Source organism: Portunus trituberculatus, chromosome 47 (assembly GCF_017591435.1).
Source record: "Portunus trituberculatus isolate SZX2019 chromosome 47, ASM1759143v1, whole genome shotgun sequence".
NCBI classification, from domain to species: domain Eukaryota; kingdom Metazoa; phylum Arthropoda; class Malacostraca; order Decapoda; family Portunidae; genus Portunus; species Portunus trituberculatus.
Window position 1 is genome coordinate 11,975,549 of NC_059301.1, and position 21,666 is coordinate 11,997,214.

General features: G+C 41.3%; 3 protein-coding genes across 3 annotated transcripts in view; 2 read left to right on the forward strand and 1 right to left on the reverse strand.

Moving 5' to 3' along the window:
• The window catches only part of LOC123520563, a 29,428-nt gene extending 16,517 nt beyond the window's left edge, over positions 1–12,911 (forward strand). Inside the window, exons 4-7 of the mRNA XM_045282948.1 lie at positions 6,199–6,418; positions 6,853–6,951; positions 9,498–9,671; positions 10,991–12,911. Of these exons, the coding sequence (XP_045138883.1) occupies positions 6,199–6,418; positions 6,853–6,951; positions 9,498–9,671; positions 10,991–11,271 (774 nt within the window). The 3' untranslated portion in view covers positions 11,272–12,911. The remainder of the gene's footprint in view (positions 1–6,198; positions 6,419–6,852; positions 6,952–9,497; positions 9,672–10,990) is intronic.
• Positions 1–21,666, reverse strand: part of LOC123520559 — a 151,328-nt gene that overhangs the window by 29,546 nt on the left and 100,116 nt on the right. The window lies entirely within an intron of this gene.
• LOC123520565 lies at positions 287–3,321 on the forward strand. Its single transcript, XM_045282951.1, has 2 exons — positions 287–1,573; positions 2,561–3,321. Exons 1-2 carry the CDS (start codon positions 1,224–1,226, stop codon positions 2,628–2,630), a joined length of 420 nt encoding a protein of 139 aa, XP_045138886.1. The 5' UTR covers positions 287–1,223; the 3' UTR covers positions 2,631–3,321.

Consider the following 21,666-nt stretch of genomic DNA (forward strand, 5'->3'; position numbering starts at 1 on the left):
GCCAAAAACCTAATCTGTGTCCACGCGAGAGGAAAAAAAAGAAAGAAAAGAGAGAGAGAGAGAGAGAGAGAGAGAGAGAGAGAGAGAGAGGTGTGTGGAGAGCGGCCAGCAAAACACTTCCATTAATACCATGTAGAGCTGTTACTGGGAGAGAGAGAGAGAGAGAGAGAGTAGTAGTAGTAGTAGTAGTAGTGTGAAGCAAGGTATTTTACTCCCAAACACTTCTTTAACAAAACCTGTATCTGGAAAGTAGTAGTAGTAGTAGTAGTAGTAGTAGTAGTAGTAGTAGTAGTAGTAGTAGTAGTAGTAGTAGTAGTAGAAGCAGTAGTGTACCTTACTTTTACTTGTTTCCCTACCCCTCACTTTATGCAGTACACATTTTTCATTTATACAGAAGTAGTGGCAGTGCTGGTGGTGGTCATGGTAGTACAGTAGTAGTAGTAGTAGTGGTAGTAGTAGTAGCAGTAGCAGTAGTAGCATCAGCGGTGGTGGTGGTGGTGGTGGTGGTGCAGACAGCCTCGCATATCAGCAGCAGGCGGTGCAGGATGTGAATGTAATCCCGTCACTCCGTGGAGTCCGTGCCACGTGGAACAGTCCTCACATCTGTCATGGACACGCAGGGCTTGAACTACGCTCGTGAATCTCCCCGACAGGAGTGGCTGTCACACTGTGTCTGCTTACAAAGCGGGATATAGCGCTGCTTTAGAGCATCTTATGGACTAATATATTAGTACTAATGTCAGCAGATATCCTTCTTCAATTTGGTGTGGTAAAATTTCAGGATAACTCAGTCTGCTTGCAAGAACTGACATTTGTTTACTCATACTCGTTAAGGTAAAAATCAAGGCGTGTTTTATGTAGAAGTCTCCCCCGTGGCATATGAGCAAGGGAGTGTAACCTTGCCGATGCCTCCCCCTGACCTGACTCGCCACATTGACAGGCAGACCCGCTGAAATTTTCAGTAGTTTATGCCAAATAAAATGCACTAGTTTGAACGTGCTCAGGAATATCATGGACTTCAAGCCAGATCTGCTGTCCGCTTTATAGGAGTGACGTTCAATTATTGAACGGTCACCATGGTGCGAAGGCCAGGTCGAGTTTGTGTGGCGCGGCCTGCAGGCTGGGCGCCTCGGCCACTAAGGCCAGGCCGTGGGCGACACCGACTTCAGTTCAGCGGCAACTGCCGTGTAGTGTAGAAAGTGGAGTGTGACTGATCATTGACAATGTGTGCGTGCCTTGATGGATGCAGGATCTTTTGGTCAGAGTTTATAAACCTTTACAAGAAATCCCCATGCTTATGGAAAATTAGTAGTTTTGAATATTCAAACAAAACCAAAAAAGCTGCAGCTTATGACATTCTTGTCAACAAATTAAAAGAAAAAGACGAGACAGCAACAAAGGACACCGTAACGAAAAAGATAAATAACCTCCGCAGTTCCTTCAGGAAGGAACACAAAAAAGTAATGCGCTCTATGGAGTCTGGGGCGAGTGGGGACGATGTATACCAGCCCACCCTGTGGTACTACGACATGTTACTCTTCCTCAAGGACCAAGAGATGCCCACCCAGCAGAGGCAAGTGAAAAAAAAATCACCTTGATTATACAAAAATAAATATTACTATATGAAAAGTCATGTGTATATGTTAAGGCCCGTCCACACTAGGATACTTTGTTTAGAAACATTGTTTGCAAACAGTTTGCATACAGTTTGGAAACAATGTTTCTCGTGTATGTGTTTCCCATCCAGAATGGGAAACATTGTGAGTGTTTTTGTTTACTAACCTTAATATAACCTTTCAGTGCTGAGATCAGAGCTTCACAGACCTCAGGAACCACAGTTGAGATGGTCTGCTTCGATATCTTGAAGGTGTACATGATATTTTCGGAGCCACCATCCGTAAAAGTATCTCAAAGTCACTCGTGGACATCCGAAGAAAATTTATGAAACCTGCTCCATCTAGTCTCAATTCCTTCAGAAGCAAGTTACCATAAATGGGTCCCTTTTCTAAAAACTTTCTCACCCATGTCTTTCTCTTTTTCTTGCCCTTCCTTGACAACAGTGCCAAGTAAAATACAGAGGCTGCTGCAGCAACTTCTACACTCATCAAAGGCATGACGACAACTGAGGTGTGGACAGGAAACATTGTTTGCAAACTGTTTGGAAACAGTTTGCAAACAAGTTTTCGGAAACAGTTTGCATACAGTTTGGAAACAATGTTTCCAAACAAAGTATCCTAGTGTGGAAGGGCCTTTACGGTTATTTTGCGAAATCGGTGATTTTGCAAAGTTCCCGGTCATTTTGCAGATAAACCAAAATCGTGGAATGTTTGCAGAATCACCTTAATTGTCTGGTTACTTTGCGTGTTTTTTTGCAAAGTAACCAGACAATTAAGGTGATTTTGCAAACATTCCACGATTTTAGTTTATCTGCAAAATGACCGGGAACTTTGCAAAATCACCGATTTCGCAAAATAACCGTAGCATATACATGTTGTGACTGGAAATAATTGTTGGAATTACTGAAAAGAATATTATAACGAGCATTTTTCCTTCTTTACAGCAACTTGAGGGTGCTGAAGAGCTTCGTGAAGCAGGAGAATCTGGTCCTAATGATTGTCATCCTGTACTGAACTTGAAGTCGAACACCACAGAACTAATACCAGAACTAGACATAGTAAAAGAGGAGGTTGAAGAGGAAGTGACACTTGTGAAGAAAAAGGTCAGGCTATCCGAGGGCATGAGCAGTGAGCAGGTTATGCCAGTGCGAGGAGGCACACTGTCCTGCATCCGTCAAGAAGATGAGTGGAACACGTATGGCAGGACTGTGGCCAACAGCCTCAGGAAGCTGCCGTGTCATGTGCAACCTTATGCTCAGAAACTTATAAGTGATGTTATCTTTTATGCTCAAATAGGACAACTCGACTTGAACTCAAAAATTGTGACAAAATGACGACCTTGCACTGTCGTGGTTATAAGTTGAATAAACAGTCACTTCCACAATACCATCAACTTTAGGTTTTCCGGTCCGCTGACAGTCTTCTAACAGTTGACGAAGAACATGTTAAAGAACTTGAGGTAGAGATAAAACGCTAAACACCTTAGAATGAGTGCATGTTACTCGTTTCATCTGCAACGTGAGCCAGACTTCAACATGAGTCAGCTGAGGCCTTCCTTCATAATGTCGACACTCCTCACAATGGTCGTGGTTGTATATCATATTTTTGTAACATATATAATGACATGCAACTTAATGTACGTACAAGATTATCATTTTACTGACATTCTTTCCTTCGCTTGTTATTATTATATTTTTTTCTAGTATTATTGGTACTTTTGATACAACCAAATAATCATTCAGAGACCTTTATTCACAGATATAATTATTTTTTCCGAGGTATTTGCTGAATTATATCCCGGATTATTAACTAGAATCGCCAATATTTTTTTTTTCATTTAATATTTTGTTTATTCATTTTACTAACGTGTTCTTCAGCCCGGCAATGAACGAGTCGTGATGCACATGGTCACAAGGCGAAGGTTTTGTTCACAGGTACTTGTTCCCCAAAAAACCCACACCCTGAGGTATTTCTAGTGTTCAGTTTTGCTTTGGTTTGTATGCAATTTCATCACACTGATTCATATATCTGCATTTCTTAAAACTGCATTAATTTGGCTCATAAATATAGAGACAATACACTTTCACGTACATTACATTATTATTATTATTATTATTATTATTATTTCTTTTATATATTTATTTAATTTATTTATTTACTTATTTATTTATTTATTTATTTATTTATCTATTTATTAATTTATTTATTATTTTTTTAAAGGAAAGCTCTGTTTATATTACAGTTCCTACAAAGTACATATTTCACAACGGGTTCATCAGACTTCATACACGTGTCATGCATCTTCATCAGCATTCCATTATTCTTTCTTAAGCAAGTCTCAGATTGTTCGGTGAGTTTCCGTCCCAACATCAGTGCTGGTGATAGGGATGCACAAAAGAGGAAGACTGAGTTTAAGATGAAAATAGTGCATAGAAGATAGGAGAGATCATTCTTTTTGTTCTAGCGCTTATACGAACGTGGGGGGAGAGGGAGAGGTAGCGTTTTTGGGAGTATACAAAAAAAAAAAAAAAAAAAAGAAAGAAAACGAAGCTGGCAAAAAGAAAAAAGCGAAAGAATGGCACAAGACAGAAACAACTCGATAAAAAAAAAAAAGTTCATTAAAAGACAGCGATCTTGAATATGGAATTAAGGTGAGTCATGCTAATACAGCGGAGGATAGCTAACAACCAGCGTCTCTTTGGTGGCAGACTTTTAGGCCAATATTATGAAACGTTTTGCTCTCTCACCATCGCTACTTTCCAAAGGCCCTAGTTGAAGATACTCTTGTTTTTTTTTTTTTTTTAAGCTATTTCTATGGTTATGTTGATGGATTAGCAAAGATTTCTGGTTCATTAAAAGGAGAAACTGTCTTGAAAATAAAGTTAGTTGTCTCTGTGGCTTTGGAAAATTGTCATGGTGAGAGAACAAAGTGTTTCTGAATACAAGCCTTAGATACGTAGCAACTTCCGTGTAGTTTCTATTAGCCGATATTCTAAACTCTCTCTCTCTCTCTCTCTCTCTCTCTCAAGGCAACTGGCCAAGGGAAAAACTGTGTCATTCCTTGAAAGTTACTAATAGGTGGAGATTCCAAAACGTTGGCTATGTGAGTTATGGAGCGATGAGGGAAGTGTTTCTCCATAAAGTACCGATTTCGTGCACTATTTCTTATTTATTTGCTTTTCACCAGTATGTCTACGTTTACTCTTGCTAAGTTCTTGTTTGACCATTGTGTGTTTACTCCCGTTAATCACCATCACCATAAAGGTCGTGGGGGGAAGAATTATTGGTGCCGCCGTGGAACTAAGGGTCGTATTCTTAATCACGTCTGTGCTTCACCTCCACTATTTCAAAAGGCTTTATTTAAATTTATACGAGTTTTTTTTTTTTAAGGTGTTTTTATTGTTCTAGAGGTAAAGTGACAAGATTTCTACATTATTAACTGGAGAAACACTCTTGAAAAAACAGCTAATCATCTCTGTGGCCTTGGAAAATACTCGTGGTGAGAGAGCAAAGCGTTTCTGAATACGGACCTGAAATAGTGTGAGGCAGCATGACGGGCAACGTGCAGGCCCACCACCACGCAGGGGAACCACCAGTGTCTGCCAGTACAAACAAGCATTTCTAAACCTCCTCGGCTGCTTCTTTTGCCACACAGCCACCATAACCAACAACACTGCCATTACTACAACAATATCAACTACTACTACTACTACTACTACTTATACAACAACAACAACTACTACTACTACTACTACTACTACTACTACTATTGGTGCTGCTGCAGGCATTCAATTCTAGTAAAAATTCATGAAGGAATTTATGCAGAGAGAGAGAGAGAGAGAGAGAGAGGAATGGAGCAGGCCGAGTGCTGAGTAAAAGAAGAGTAATGAAGTGATGTAGTGAGAGGGGCGAGGGGGAGGTTAGGTAGGGGAGGAGCAGTGAGAGTGGAGAATGGACTAGTTGAAAAGGCCTTTGAGAAAAACCAGACATCAGACTGCAAAATAACAGGCCCCCTACAACTTTAAACTCTCTCTCTCTCTCTCTCTCTCTCTCTCTCTCTCTCTCTCTCTCTCTCTCTCTCTCTCATAAATAAGGAAACTAATATACCTCATAATCGTAAATTCTTTCCTTTCCAACAGAGTTAATTCTTTCTTTCCAAACTTCTCTTTTACGAGTTTACTTTTTTCCCTTTTTCTTCTCTTTCTCTACTTCCAGTCTCCCTTTCACTACTACTACTACTACTACTACTACTACTACTACTACTACTCTTCCTTCTCCTACTAACCCACCATCAAGGCCCCACACACATGCCTCCCCTGTCCCACCCACTCCCTTTCCCTATCGGCTACACAAGAGTGCCCCTCAGCTCTCCTTCCACTGCCTAGATCCCTGACGGCCACAGCGACCTACACACTGCACGTACAAGAAGCTCCAGAGATTTCTTCGCGCACCTCTGCCACTGCCCTGCTTTGTTTTTACGCCTTTTACTGTTTGTTGGCAGTAAGTCGGTAACTGTGTTTGTGTCCTTGTGTGTGTATGTGTGCCAGTGTGTGTGTAATCCGTAGTCTTCTTATTCTTCGAGTTCTCAGGAGTCATGCGGCAGTGGTTCTTAGTTCTCGTGTGGGTGGTAGTGGTGGTGGCAGGCAGGCGGGCTTCCCTAGACGGCTTTCTGGCCCATGAACCCGCCACTCTACAGGAGAAGACCATCAAGGCCATCGAAAGCTTGTCTAACGTGCTCAATGACCTGAAGGAGAGCATGACGAAGGAAGGGAACGCAGCCGCACCCACTCCGCCGCCGCCAGGTACTGTGTTTTAGTGGGGGGTTGTCTCTGCTAGTTGTGTGCTACTGACGGGGTCTTCTTTTTTTTAATTCACTGATTCTAGTCTCTTTTTCCTTAGTGACTGTGAATTTGTGATACCTACTAGTATTCTGAAACGCTTCTGCATCTCATTAGGTTAATTTCTCTTAGACCACAAGTGTGATTCTCATTTTTTTCTTGTCTTTTTTGTCTTTTTCCATTCACGATATACAATTATTAACATATCATCGTGAAATTCATTAAAATACCTCTTAAAAAAACACCAGTAATTTCCAGTAAAGATGAGACGCTGACACATTTAATTACAGCCAGCATTCTTCGTAAAAAAAAAATAATAAACTTCTGTCATCGTAATTATTTTGTCCTCCAAACTCACGCACCAAACTTCTACCCTTCCCCACCCTTGCACCAATCAGAGGGAAGACTGGAGGCCGTGCTGCTCAACCTTACCGCCGCCCTGCAAAACAACACCAGGGCGCTGCGAGATGTTCAAGGCGGGGACAGCGCCCGTGGAGGTAAGGAAGGAGGCACAGCAGAGAGGTGGTCGTGGTGGTGGTAATAATAGTAGCATACAATTATAGTAGTAGTAGTAGTAGTAGTAGAAATAGTAGCAGTAGAAGTTGTTGTTGTTGTTGTTGTTGTTGTTGTTGTTGCTATTGTTGTTGTTGTTGTTGTTGTCGTTGTTGTTAGTGGTAGTGGTGCTGTGCTAGCAGTTATATATACGTAGTAGTAGTAGTAGTAGTTGTTGTTGTTGTTGTTGTTGTTGTTGTTGTTGTTGTTGTAGTTGTAGTAGTAGCAACAGGAGCAGTAGCAGCAGTAATGAAGGTAGTAATGACGGCAACAGCGTGAAGAAAGAGAGAAGAGGAAGGAGAGGGAGGAGGAGGAAGGGAAAGAGAAAAAAGGAAATGGTGCCGACTAACAAACACCACGCTAACACCATGTAACTGGCCTCACACATCAAGAAGAATAAGTAATGGCACTCCTTTCATAACCACGTCGCTCTCGTCTTCCTGCCCTCACATACAAACACACCCAAGAATCACACCTGAGAAGGGTCCCATTAACTCATAACCCGAGGGAATTTCCACAATAACACAGTCCCTATATATTCTTACGGAGCCTTGCATTCTTCTACCTCTCCTTAACACCTTCAAAGTACTGGGACACATTTTTACCTTCAGATTTGTGTGCGATTAGACCATTTTATTGACATTTGGGAGGGTCTATGGAAGTCAGAAGATTAATGGCCACAGTCTTCACTATTCTAATCCTTACATAGGTTTCTGAAGCTGTATAAAATCGCCAAATAGTAAGCAGAATGAATATGGAAACGCGTCATGGTATTGAAGGAGTTAACATCTTCAGTACTGAGACGCATTTTTACCTTGATTTTTGCCTATGATAAGACGATTTTATTTGCATTAAGAAGGGCCAAAAGAATAATGGCCAGAGACTTTACTATTCTAATCCCCACATAAGATTCTGAAGCTGTATAATATCGCTAAATATGAAAACGCGGCACGGTACTGAAGGGGTTAACACGTTCGACCATCACTGTATACATTCCTAACTGGTGTCTCCTTTAACACTCCACAAAACCGTATTCTTAAACACTGTTCTCTCATTATAGGACATTTTTTGAAGCTACGGGGATGATTAGTCGTTCTCGTGGATGTTTTTTTTTTTCTATTTATGATAACGAATTCTTGCTAAGGTAACAGTGGAATCATGAAAACATCCTTGAAACTCCAAATCTCCTCTAAGCATGTTAAAAGTAGTTGGGAGGACACCGAAACGTTTAAGAATACGAACATAAAGACGAGACACCAGTGGTATTTGAACTTAAAGAAGCACATCACACTTCTCGCAGCATGTACGTACTGTGCCACACGCTTTTCTTTCCACTGGTACCTTCATCACTCTCCCTGCCTTCACATGCAACTCAGCCTCTTCTTCCTACGACCTTATTCCTATTGTGTAGTCTGATCAGCCGCTCCAGTTATTTTTTTCCATCTATTTTTATTCATTGTGTCCTCTTATTGTAGTCATGCTTCAGCAAGTCTTTCCACCTTATTCTCTGTCTACCCACACATTTCACAGGCAACTTAGCCTCTTGACTGACAATAACAAGCATGACGCGTGTTTCCTCATCTCAGTAACATTGAAAGACTGAAGTGAATTAATGGAAGTGCACGTTTAAACTACTCGATCCCTTATGGTGTCTTGAAATTATCAATGAACTTACACCACACCACCAGTCTAATCGTTTGCTGATGTGGTTGTCTTTCGATAATATCTACAGATTTATGTACAAAAATACAGCTTGCATGGACAGACAGAGTAAAGAGAGAGTAAAAGATTGATTTTGTATTTTCTAGGCTAAATAGTTACTTAACATGCTTCTGTAAAAAAAAATTAAAAAGTGTCTGAGAAGTTGTAAAGGTTTATGGAAAAGAATGTTTAGCAGTATAAGGATTAAGGAGAAGATATAAGTCAAAGAGGTAAATATTATATAAAGTAAAAATTTTTCCTTTCCACTCACTGCAAGAAGCAATCCTTCAAAGTTTTCTGAATAATTGCTACAAATATTTTTACATCATTATCCTTCAGGGAAAAGGTTGTATAAATCTGAATTACAATATAAAAAAAAAATACATAAGAAGGAATTGATTCTCTAACAGATATGTAGGTGAATAGAACAGACTCAGTGATCAAGTTGTTAGTGCTCTCATTAGTAAGCCTTTAAAAAAAGTCTAGACAAATTAATAGATTGAGAATGATAGGTGGAAATAGGGAGGTACATTTCAGACAGAGACTATAGTAGCTTCTTGCAGCTTTCCTTATGTCATGCACTTGTATTATCATGCTCTTAAGTTTACAGAGAAGCCATGACAATGAAAGAAGTAAAGATGACCAAGTATACCGTTTCCTTTCCACTAACTATCCACAATCATCCCTACAGCTTTTCTAAGTACGTGCTACAAGTTTCCATACAACAACGTTCTTCAGTGACTGTGTTATATGGATTTTGATTGTTCCCTTGCCCTACTCTTGGACACAGGAGAAGTGGGGTGCGAGGTGCCGTTCTGGAGACTAGGGGACGAATGCTACTACGTAAACCAACACCTACCCGTGAGCTGGAGCGAAGCGAGGCACTTCTGTCGAGGCCTTGGGAGTGACTTGGCCCAGCCCGGCGTGGTGGCTAAACTGAGGGCTGCGCTCCTCATGAGATACCGTAAGTGTCCCAATAACGTACTAGTACTTACATCAACACTTGGCTTGTTTCATTGAGCTCCATGGAAATGACCTTAGCCTATTGATTTTGAAACGGTGATAGTTTATTATTTATTTTTATTACTTTTATCATGTTCTACACGCTGAAGGGACTAGCAGTGAGCTGAATGAACTAAATTAATATGAACCGAATGTAACTTAACCTAACCAAGCCCTCGCATTGAAACGCTGATGTCATTATAATACTATCTTCAATTTATTTATTTTGATCAGTACTAGGACTCTCAATCAATCCTTTCAGCATGCTATAGTCGTTTGTTAATATTCAGAACACTAAGAACCGATTACATAAAAGCACATGAAACAAAAATAAATAAGTAGAATAAGGGCATTAATTTTATCGTTTCTGGGCATGTGGAGAGTGGAGGGGAGGGTAGTATAGCACGAATATTATTATGCTGTTCAAGTGTTGTTGTGTAAGTACGAACAGAGAGAGAGAAGATAACAGAGAGGCAATGGTACACATCATTAAAACGCCAAAGTAGTGAGTGTTGCTGTGATATTCAGGTGTTGCTGTGCTGGGTATACGAGCAGAATATAACGCAGTGAGAGAGGAGATAACAGTGAGAGAATATAACGTAGTGAGAGAGGAAATAACAATGCATGAGAGGCAATGGTACAGATCATTATAATACCAAAGTAGTGAGTGTTGCTGCATGCGATGTTCAGGTGTTGCTGTGCTGGGTATACGAGCAGAATATAACGTAGTGAAAGGTGGCAATGGTAGTAATGAGACGTAAAGGTGGAGGTAGTGAGAGTAATGGCGGAAGTATAAATGCATAGTGTGTGTGTGTGTGTGTGTGTGTGTGTGTGTGTGTGTGTGTGTGTTGCCATGTGTTGAGTATGGATATGTTATAGTGAGGCATTGGTGAGTGTAATGGCGGGAGTATCAATAGTGTGTGTGTTGCCTTGTGCTGAGTATGGGTAGGTTACAGTGAGGCGATGGTGCAGGTAGGCGAGGCAATGGTAGTGAGAGGCGGTGGTAGCTGGAGGCACTGCTATCATGGTTGGTTTTGTGGTCTGATGCAACGTTTATTAAAGTTTGTTACCAAGTGAATGTTATGTAAAGGATCTCCACCAGGTCGATACTGATCAATACTCTCTCTCTCTCTCTCTCTCTCTCTCTCTCTCTCTCTCTCTCTCTCTCTCTCTCTGCCTTTTTTCCTCCTTCACCCTCCTTCTCCTCCATCTTCTCTCTCCCTGATCCCTCCTCTACTTACATCCAACTCTAACCATCCCACCCTCTCCATTCCACCACAGCGGAGGATCACCCCAGCGTCCTCTGGGTGGGAGCGTCAGAGGCGGGCGGCAACGAGGGAAACTGGCGGTGGGTGTCGGGGGCCCGTGTGAGCTCCGAGGACTGGGCGCAAGATCAACCTGACGGAGGGAATCAGAACTGTGTGGTGCTGAGCCGCCACGAGCACCCCTCCCTGCACGACAGTCCCTGCTATACCCACGCTACCTTCATCTGCCAGGCCGCCAACGTCACCGCCACCGCCACCGCCTCCACAACCGCCACCGCCGCCACAACCGTCAACTGAAGTCCTGCGTCATGGTTCAGAACGCTCTAGAATATTCCTATAATGTTCCTTCTTTCCTTCCTTTCTTCCTTCCCTTCTTCGGCTCTCGTCTATTTGCTACACAGAATCAGGTTTTTTTTTCTTTCTTTCTTTTCTTTTTTTTTTCTATAAGCCACGCTACGTCTAAGGTCTGTACTCTGAAAATCTGAAATGTTTTGCTCTCTCATCACTATTTTCCAAAGGCTCTAGTTAAGATAGTTCGGTTTTTAAGAGTATTTTTCATGGTTCTGGTGATGGATTGGCAAGATTTCTGGTATATCATACGGACGAACTCTCTTAAAAACCCGGCTAGTTTTCTCTGTGGCATTGAAAAAATTGGCGTGGTGAGAGAGCAAGGAGTTAATGAATAAGGGCGTAACACATCCGGTGGCGTCTAGTTAGCAGAGAAGATTATGATGATGATGATAATGATGACACTAATGATGGTGGTGGAGGTGGTAGTAGTGTTGATGATGACGAAGCTAATAGTAATTGAAATGGATTAACAAATAGGGTCGTAGAGGAATGGATCAAGGACAGAGTTAGAATGGTTGTAAGCTATAGACAGAATCCTGTTTAAGAAGAACATGTTAGTAGATAAATGGAACGAACTTAGCAAGGAGGTGTTATGTAAGTACTGTTCCTGTATAGTGGGTGGATGGTTTCAAAAAATGCTTTGACACATGTACTGATGATGCGAGCTGATGGTGAATTTTGAGTCCTAAGGTAGAGTGCTGTGGATTAAATGAAAGGACGAGAGAAGGTGGAAGAAAGTGTTTTAGATACTGTACATGTTGTTTGTAATTACTTGTTCCTTTGTTCCTTTGACATCTGACTAGTATAACCCCTTCAGTACTGCAACGCATTTCTGTAATTAATTTTGGGTGTGATTAGACGATTTTATTTACATTAGGAAAAGTTTTTGGAGATCAGAAGATTAATGGCCAGAATCTTCACTATTTTAAACCCCCACACAAGTTTCTGAAGCTGAATAAAATAGTGAACAGAATCAATAAAAAAAAAAAAAAACACGTCATGATACTAAAGGGGTTATTAATAGTGATAATACGAGTTATGACTATCTTAACTTCGCAGATATGACTACACTACTTCATATCTTTACTGCTTTATAACTAAGGTTCGTATTCTCAAACGTTTTGCTTTCTTATGTCGTTATCTATTTTCAAGACTCTGGCGGAGGTTACTAGAATTTTCAAGATTGCTTTTTCTTTTGATTGTATTGATAGTTTAACAACTGTTTTGCACCATCCGGGAGAAATACAACTTAAGAACCAGACGAGTTATCCTTTTTTATTATTATTATTTACACCATGTGGGCTTTTCACGAGAATTTCTGGGCTAAAGGGGATACTTTTTTGGGATACCTCCTATCTTAAAGCCCACCCACTAAGAAACCCTTGCCCCGAGTGAGGAAGCCCAACCTACACTCTGACCGTGGACAGGATTCGAGCCCGTGCACTTGGAGACCCCTCGGATCCTAAAGCCCGCATGGTTCCACTGTACCTTCTGTGGGATTTGAAAATATTAGTCCACAAAATGAATAGGATTAATAGTTTAACACTGATGTTGTAACTTTGACGTGAAATAAAGACTGATGCCAAGACAACTCTTTCCTCGTGGCCTTTGATAACACTAGCCCATAAAAGTACAAGGATTCTATGCAGTGACTTCATGATTCTGATGAAAACAAAAATCTAACAAGGATCCTGAAAAGAGTAATTAAAAAAAAAAATGAGACGACATGACTTTCTGACTTCTTCTAACGAGCTCAACGAATAAACAAGATCATAAACAAATATACAACCATACAAATGAATAAGCACATTAATAAGCATATAAATAAAGTCAAGCAATCAACAGCGGTAATGTAGCTAAATTGGTCCATATTCTGAAACACTTCCGCGCCAAAAACTCACTATTTTCAAAGGGGTCTAGTTGAAGTGACACTAATTTTTAAGGACGCTTCTGTAATTCTAGTGACATGTTAACAAGTTTTCTGAATTATCAACAGGAAAACTTCTCTTTAGAACTCGGCTAATCGTCTCTAAGGTCTCTGAAAAGCGCTTTTAAATATTGTGTGTATTCAGAAATGCTTTGTTCTTTCACCACGATTATTTTCCAAGGCCACTGAGATGATTGGCCGGGTTATCAAGAGTGTTTCTCCAGTTGAAGTTAATAATGAAGAAATCTTGTTCCTCTGCCTCTAGAACCGTAAATATACCCTAAAAAAAAAAATCCTCATGTAAATTTTTATCAAGATTGTTTCTCCAGTTAATAATGTAGAAATCTTGTCAATCTGCCTCTAGAACCGTAAAAACCACCTTAAAATTATGTAAAATTCAAATAAAGCCTTTTGAAATAGTGGAGGTGAAGCACAGAAGCGTTTGAGAATACTAGCCGTACCAGTATTCTTAAACGCTTTGCTCTCTCACCATCACAACTTTCCAAAGGCTCTAGTTCAAGATATCCATGTTTTTAAGGACATTTTTATGGTTCCGTTCATGGATTGGCAAGGTTTCTAGATTGTTATAAGAAGAAAACTAGCTTGAAAACCCGGCTAGTCGTCTCTTTGGCCTTGGAAAACTGCCATGGTGAGAGTAAAGGCGAAAAAGAGACACGACAACACATAGACTGCCTCGCTAACTAACTTCAGCCTCCCAGTGTGGCCTCAGTAACTTGGATCCTCTGAGGCGTGGCGCTGCTCTGCCTCTAACCTCCCGGCCACGCATTACCGCCCAGGGGATTGCTTTACTGACACACTGATACGCTGATACACTGATACACTCCCACAGCTCAACCGCACACTAATAAAGCAACTCATGAAGGAATCCACTCAATGATTTCAATATCGCTCACATGGGACTTTTTTTTTTTTTGTATATCAAGTATCTGTTAATTAAATTCTCTCTCTCTCTCTCTCTCTCTCTCTCTCTCTCTCTCTCTCTCTCTCTCTCTCTCTCTCATAACCACAGAAAATCAATAAGTAAAAGAGCACTATCACTACTACTGCTACTACTACTACTGCTGCTGCTGCTGCTGCTACTGCTGCTGCTGCTGCTGCTGCTGCTGCTGCTGCTGCTGCTGCTGCTGCTGCTGCTGCTGCTGCTGCTGCTGCTGCTGCTGCTGCTGCTGCTGCTGCTGCTGCTGCTGCTGCTGCTGCTGCTGCTGCTGCTACTGCTGCTGCTGCTGCTGCTGCTACTACTACTACTACTACTACTACTACTACTACTACTACTACCACCGCTACTGCAACTACCTCTTCTACTAACATCACCACTACTATCACTACTACCACAGCAACAACTGCACCCTGAACAAGTGAGACCACACCGACTTCATCTTATCATTATGTTCCTTAGTAATATACGTAGAAGGACTCTTGGCGTGTAAGCTTGTAATATAAAACTTTGATAATAAAACCTTCAATTATCATTCAGTCTTTCTTGAGGCATCATTTTAATTACGACTGCAGTATCTTGTGCGACAGGATATACATAATAATCAGTCCCGCAGACGTCATCTTAACCTCTTCAGCACCATGCCATGTTTTCATCTCTATTCTGGTTACTATTTGGTGATTTAATACAACTTCAGAAACATATGTGGGAGATGAAGATAGTGAAGACTGTGGCCATCAATCTTCTGACCTCCATAGATCCTTCTAATATAAACAAAATGTGCTAGTCATACACAAATCACAAGGTACAAATATGTCCTAGTACTGAAGAACTTAAGCTCTTCAGTACCATGACACGTTTCTATATTCATTCTGCTTACTATTTGGTGATTTTATACAGCTTTAGAAACTTATGCGGGAATTAAAATAGTGAAGACTTTGGCCATTAATCTTCTGACCTCCATAGACCCTTCCTAATTTAAATGAAATGGTCTAATCATACACAAATATCAAGGCAAAAATGTGTCCCAGTATTGAAGGAGTTTAAAGCAAGACCATCGCGCCACAAAATGCAACTGTGGACGGACGGACCCTAGTAACCGTCGAATACAAATGTCACGCGTCGGGATTCCCTCTCGCTTAGTCGGTGGTGAGCTTCAGCACATATCAAGGGCAGGATGTATGAATGTTTGGCACGCCGGTTTGGGTTATACGGTTACGCCTTGTCGCATGTGCCTTCCTCACGCAACACAGCTTTGTTGAGTTACCGGCAGGCTCCAGACAGGGCCCGTGTTCAGAAACGCTTTGTTCTCTCACCACGACTATTTTCCAAGACCACAGAGATGATTAGCGGGATTTTCAACAGTGTTTCTTTGGTTATTAATGCAGAAATCTTGTCACTCTGCCTCTAGAACAATAAAAACATCTTAAAAAACTTGGGTAAATTTAGATAAAGCCTTTTGAAACAGTGGAGGTGAAGCAGAGAATTGTTTGATAATACGACCCCACAGACTCCAGGGGAATATTATTTTTCTCTGGACTGTGGTTAAGGCGTTCTGCGAGAGTATTCTTAATCGGTACTTACATCGCCTCTTCTCCACTAGTTTTATCACGTTTTGGTGGAAGCTCGTGAAGTTTTTAACTCCTTGAATACCATGACGCACTTTCAAATTCATTCTGCTTACTATTTGGTGATTTTATACAGCTTCACAAACTTGTGTGGGGATTAAAATAGGAAAGATTCTGGATTCTGGCTATCAATCTTCTGACCTCTATAAACCTTTCCTAATGTCAATAAAATTATATAATCACACCCAAATCTTAAGATAAAAATGTGTCGCAGTATTGAAAAGGTTAAAGGTGTTTTTTGTTTCTACAGTCACAGTCACGAGAACTGACGGTACTCTGGCAACATTGACTGAAAATCTTACATGTGGTATACATTTGGCCTCACTAGTAAACGCAAAAAAAAAAGGCTGATATACCATGACGATGATGTATCCTTCAGTCTTCTTAATCCCTTCAGTATTGGGACACGCTTTTTTATCTTGAAATTTGTGTACGATTAGACTATTTTATTGACATTAGGGTCTATGGAGGTCAGAAGATTAATTAATGGCCACAGTCTTCACTATTTTAATCCCGCAACATAAGTTTTTGAACCTGTATCAAATCACCAAATAGTAACTAGAAGGAATTTAAAAACACGTCCTGGCAATGAAGGGATTAAACACGCGTAAAGAAGATTGATAGTTTAACAAAATAAATAAATAAATAAATAGAATACACCACTAACAGACACAATACAATAAAAAAAAAGGAGAGAAAAAAAGATAGAGAAAAATATAACTCTACCACATAAACCCTCCGTGTGCACCAAAGAACCGTTCCATGAGAGCACGAAGCGTTCCAGAACCTACGCGCTTGTGGTGTGGCGTGACTTTAATGACTGGGCTTCAACTTTAACACCTTTCCCTCGTTCCCTTCCTGCCCCCGCTCTCCCGCTCCTCTCCATGCAGCCTCCACGTGCACGCCGCCTCCGCTCGTACCTCACCTGATGACTGCCTGGGAGCTGGAAGTTATACAGAAGACGCCCCTCGGTGACATAACACAGAGAGAGAGAGAGAGAGAGAGAGAGAGAGAGAGAGAGAGAGAGAGAGAGAGAGAGAGAGAGAGAGAGAGAACAACATATCTTCTATTGTTTGTAAGGGAAGATATTAATGTTTGTTAGTGTGATAAGTAAGGTAACAACAATAAGAACACGATGAATGTAATAGAGTAGAAGAGAGAGAGAGAGAGAGAGAGAGAGAGAGAGAGAGAGAGAGAGAGAGAGGGGAGGAGAGCGTAGAGTCCATTTCACAGAAGAGAGAGAGAGAGAGAGAGAGAGAGAGAGGGAGGAAGAGGAGGGAGGAGGAGGAAAATCTATTGCGTCGTAATATTCTACTCATTGACGTAGGAGGAGGAGAGAGAGAGAGAGAGAGAGAGAGAGAGAGAGAGAGAGAGAGAGAGAGAGAGAGAGAGAGAGAGAGGATGGACAGCATGAAGAAGGAACACAAAGACGAAGGGAGGTGAACAGAAGCGGAAGGAATGCCAGACACAAAAAAGAGAGAACATTATTACCATTATCATCATCATCATCATTAGTAGTAGTAGTAGTAGTAGTAGTAGTAGTAGTAGTAGTAGATCATTATATGCAGGGAGAGTAACATTTCACACGTGTATTTCGTCAGACTAAAAGCATTTCGTTCGTGTGCGTTTTCACCAAGGTCTGTTATGATAAGGGCATTGGATTCTACTGTAGCTTGGCGGGGAACAGCTGCGCGTTGTAGACAAGAACAAAAGACCACGTGGACTGGATTAGGGGATTTAAGGTCAGAAATCCTACCCACTCGAGTGATGGAAAGGATGGTTCACATATAATGACTGTAGGATGTATATACGATGTTATTTATTACTAGTGCAGGGATGTGGAGAGCAGCAACAAAGCACGGATGATGTAGTAACTTGTACACATGATACGCGATGCTATGGCAATGATATAGAAGTGAGCTCACCAAGATGCTCTACTCTATGTATACTGACTTCCTTCTACGGTGTTTCTTCCTGTTGGCTTTGAGGAATGTGACCACTCTCTCTCTCTCTCTCTCTCTCTCTCTCTCTCTCTCTCTCTCTCTCTCACACACAGTAGTAGTAGTAGTAGTAGTAGTAGCAGTATTATTATTATTATTATTATTATTATTATTATTATTATTATTGTTATTATTAGTAGTGGTAGTAGCAGTGGAGTAGAGTAGAGTGAGAAGTGAAAAATGGTGGTGGTGGTGGTGGTGGTGGTGGTGGTGGTAGTAGTGGTAGTAGTAGTAGTAGTAGTAGTAGTAGTAGTAGTAGTAATAATAGTAGTAGTAGTAGTAGTAGTAGTAGTAGTAGTAGTAGTAGTAGTAGTAGTAGTAGTAGTAGTAGTAGTAGTAGTAGTAGTAGTGGAGGTAATGGTAGTAGTTAATGGACCACATCTTTTATGCAGATTCTTAAAACACACACACACACACACACACACACACACACACACACACACACACACACATACATGTGATAGGATATGGTGAGTCAGTAACCTTCCTATGGTCGACACAGGATACACGAGAACAAACCGACCACTTAACTCTCCTACCAAGGTTTAGGTTTTCATTACCCCGCGTAGTTGGCGAAGTGACGTGAATTACTGCATTACAACACCTCAGGAGAAGACTTGAGTATACACGTGACGATCCAGACCACGAGACATCAAGACGAGGAAGGGGATGGATGATCAAAGAGAAGAGATGGAGATTGGTGGGTGGTGGTGCGTGGGAAGAAGAGCTGGCTATATACAAGGGCGGCCAAAGGGAGAGTTAATCTAGCAGGCAGGGTCACTGGGTGCTCTGAGGCAGCTAGGATAGGGAAGGAAGGAAGGAAAGAGAACCGCGGACTGTGTTGTAATGTAATGCTCTTACGTGCCTCATTTATTATTCGGTCTGGTGTTCGGGCAGACAGTGGCATGATGGGAAAATGGTAGTGGTGGTGGTGGTGATGGTGGTGATATGTACTAACATTATTACTATTATCATTATTATTATTATTATTATTATTATTATTATTATTACTATTATCATTATTATTATCAGTAGTAGTAGTTACAACAACAAGAACAACAACAACAACAACAACAACACCAATAATAATAATAATAATAATAATAATAATAATAATAATAATAATAATACCAGATCAATATGCAACAGGAAAGACAAGGCGAGGATTCATGCACACACACACACACACACACACACACACACACACACACACACACACATTCCCTCACCCCTTGGCTTTCAGACCAATCATATCGCACTGGGTATACATTGATCACAGGCACTACAGTAGGTTTGGGCAAACTATATACGGCCCGCCAAAGGAATTCCTGCGGCTCGACAAATGTTAGCAAATTTGAGAGAACAAGTTAATAAACAACGCCAAAATAGTATTGTGAGCATGCGTGTGAGAATGGCTTTATCTTTGGAAGCCTTTAATTTTGCATTTTGAACATTAGTGATTTTGGGTTAATCTAGTGTACGGCTCTATAAGATTATTATATTTTTTTTAATGTGGCCCTAGCACTGGAAAGTTTGCCCATCTCTGCACTAGAAGCTGCATATAGCGAAGACAGGAGTGACGCGCTGAGTAAATGAGAGACGGAGGGCCCTTTGTCAGTTATATGTGTAGTGTACCACAGCACCAATTTCACTCTAATATCACACCATCAACTTAATTTCATTCTGGTTTCTATAAAGTACACTATTTTTCATAATGAAAAAATTAAAAAGCATCTGTATTGTCACACATGCGCTGCAATTTAACATCTATTCTATTCTGGCTGACAATGGGGGATTCAGGGAAGTGTGGAGATTGTCTGTAGCGAGAATTGTGTGTGTGTGTGTGGGGGGGTGCTTTGTCTAGACCACCTCGTATAGGACTGCTGCCTTAGTAAATAGATAGATAGACTCGATGGGTAATGGAATCTTCTCTATATGGGAGCAGCATGGGCGAAACAAGAAGTAGAGAACAGACACTGGGTTGGTAAGACGGACACTTGCACGAGAGCAAAGCAAGAGAACCAGACCATGAAATACCTCGAGGTGGAACAAATTCAGGTGGACCTTAGTGGTGAGTTCCTGTTTGCCATCGGGGACTGAAGGGACCATAAAGGCCGCCCCTCCATGGCAACAAAGCCGCCGCTATGGGGAGACAGCAGAAGCCCTCAGTAGCGAGCGAGTGGGCAGGTGACGTGACGAGCAGCACGATGGGAGGGCGCTACAGCCACGCTGAGCCGGGGCGCTGAACGACGCACTACGCTGTTGTCGCAGCGGAGCATTCAAACCTGCATCACCATTCATCAGTCTCCGAGCAGCGCTGCCTTTGTGTACCTCCCTGTAAACCACGCTATGATGACTGGTACTCCTTCACTCTGCTTTCAACACTCCTTCCTGTGATCATATCCACGAATCAGGAAGGGAAATTTAACTCGGGAGTCGTTCAAACCTGCATCACCAGTCTGCGAGTAGCGCCGCCTTTGTGTACCTCCCTGCAAACCACACCCTGATGACTGGTGCTCCTTCACTCTGCTTCCAACACTCCTTCCTGAAGTCATATCCAAGAATCAGGAAGAAAAATTTGACAGGGAAGTCGTTCAAACTTGCATCACCAGTTTTCGAACTGAGCCGCTGCATGTATTTTCATTACTTTCAACAAGCTGTAGTTGAGGCGATACGGGTTTTTAAGTTTTTTTTTAATTATTTTAATGACAGATTAACAAGATTTCTAAGTTCTCAGCAAGATAAACACTCTTGGGAACATAGTTAATTATCTTTGTGCCATTGAAAATAGTCGTGGTGGAAGAACAAAGCGTTTCTTTCTGCAGGCCTTTGTGTGAATGTAAGCCACACCCTGATGATTGGTATTCCCTCGCGCTGCTTCCGAGATTACTTCCTGTATAGTCATATCCAGGAATCAAGAAGGAAAACTTCCATCACGAGTATCTGAGCAGCGCCGCTATTTGTCTCCCTATGAACCTCTGGCTGGGGTCCCACTGTTGCGTTCGCTGACTTTGCTTTTAAGGTTTGTATTCTTAAACGCTTTATTTTCTTGTTATATATTATTATTACGGCCATATACAAAGGCTTTCATATATGACAGATCAGGTTTTCTTGGGTATTTTTCTTACCGATTATGCAGAAGCCTTTTAATGAGCTTTCACCAGAATCATAGAAGCAAGTTTGAAAACTATAAGTAACATTCACTATATCCTGTCAAAACTGTAGAGATAAAATGTCAAAGCGTTTGAAAGCATGGACCTCGAAGATTAGTTCCTACAATCTTTTCCACAAACCAGCAAAAGGAACTTAACTGGGGAAACATTTTCAGTCCCCCAAAGCCAGCTCTAAACTTCCTTCTCCCTTGTTTGCAGACCCGCAGAGAGCCCACCAGGGAACGCGTCTGCCCCGTTACGGACAAGAGCAAAATTAATCAAAATGACCAAGTGGAGAATATGACAATACAAGTCTCAGAAAAACATTATTATCTTTCCTTAAATACCACACCCGCTCAGTATCACCGTTTCAAGGCAATGATACAAACCGCCAAGGAAAACATAATCATCTCTCTCTCTCTCTCTCTCTCTCTCTCTCTCTCTCTCTCTCTGTTATTTCACTGATGTAATGTCAAACCATTCCCGAGCGCCGCCATGATGTCTCCTTGTCCAGACACTAGTTTCGCCACCTCTGTGCTCTCTACTCTCCTTGTTCTAAGATGGTGGACGACAGACTGGCGCCAGCAATTCATCGAAAAACATAGAGTAGGTAGGTAGAGTAGACATCGGAGGGACGAATCGCTAATTAAATTTACTGATAACACCATTAGTCAATACT

Coding starts and splice junctions, on each gene's coding strand:
- LOC123520565 (XM_045282951.1), top strand. CDS start 1,224: ATGTGTGCGTGCCTTGATGGATGCAGGATCTTTTGGTCAGAGTTTATA. Junction 1,574..2,560: donor GAGATGCCCACCCAGCAGAG/GCAAGTGAAAAA, acceptor CCTTCTTTACAG/CAACTTGAGGGTGCTGAAGA.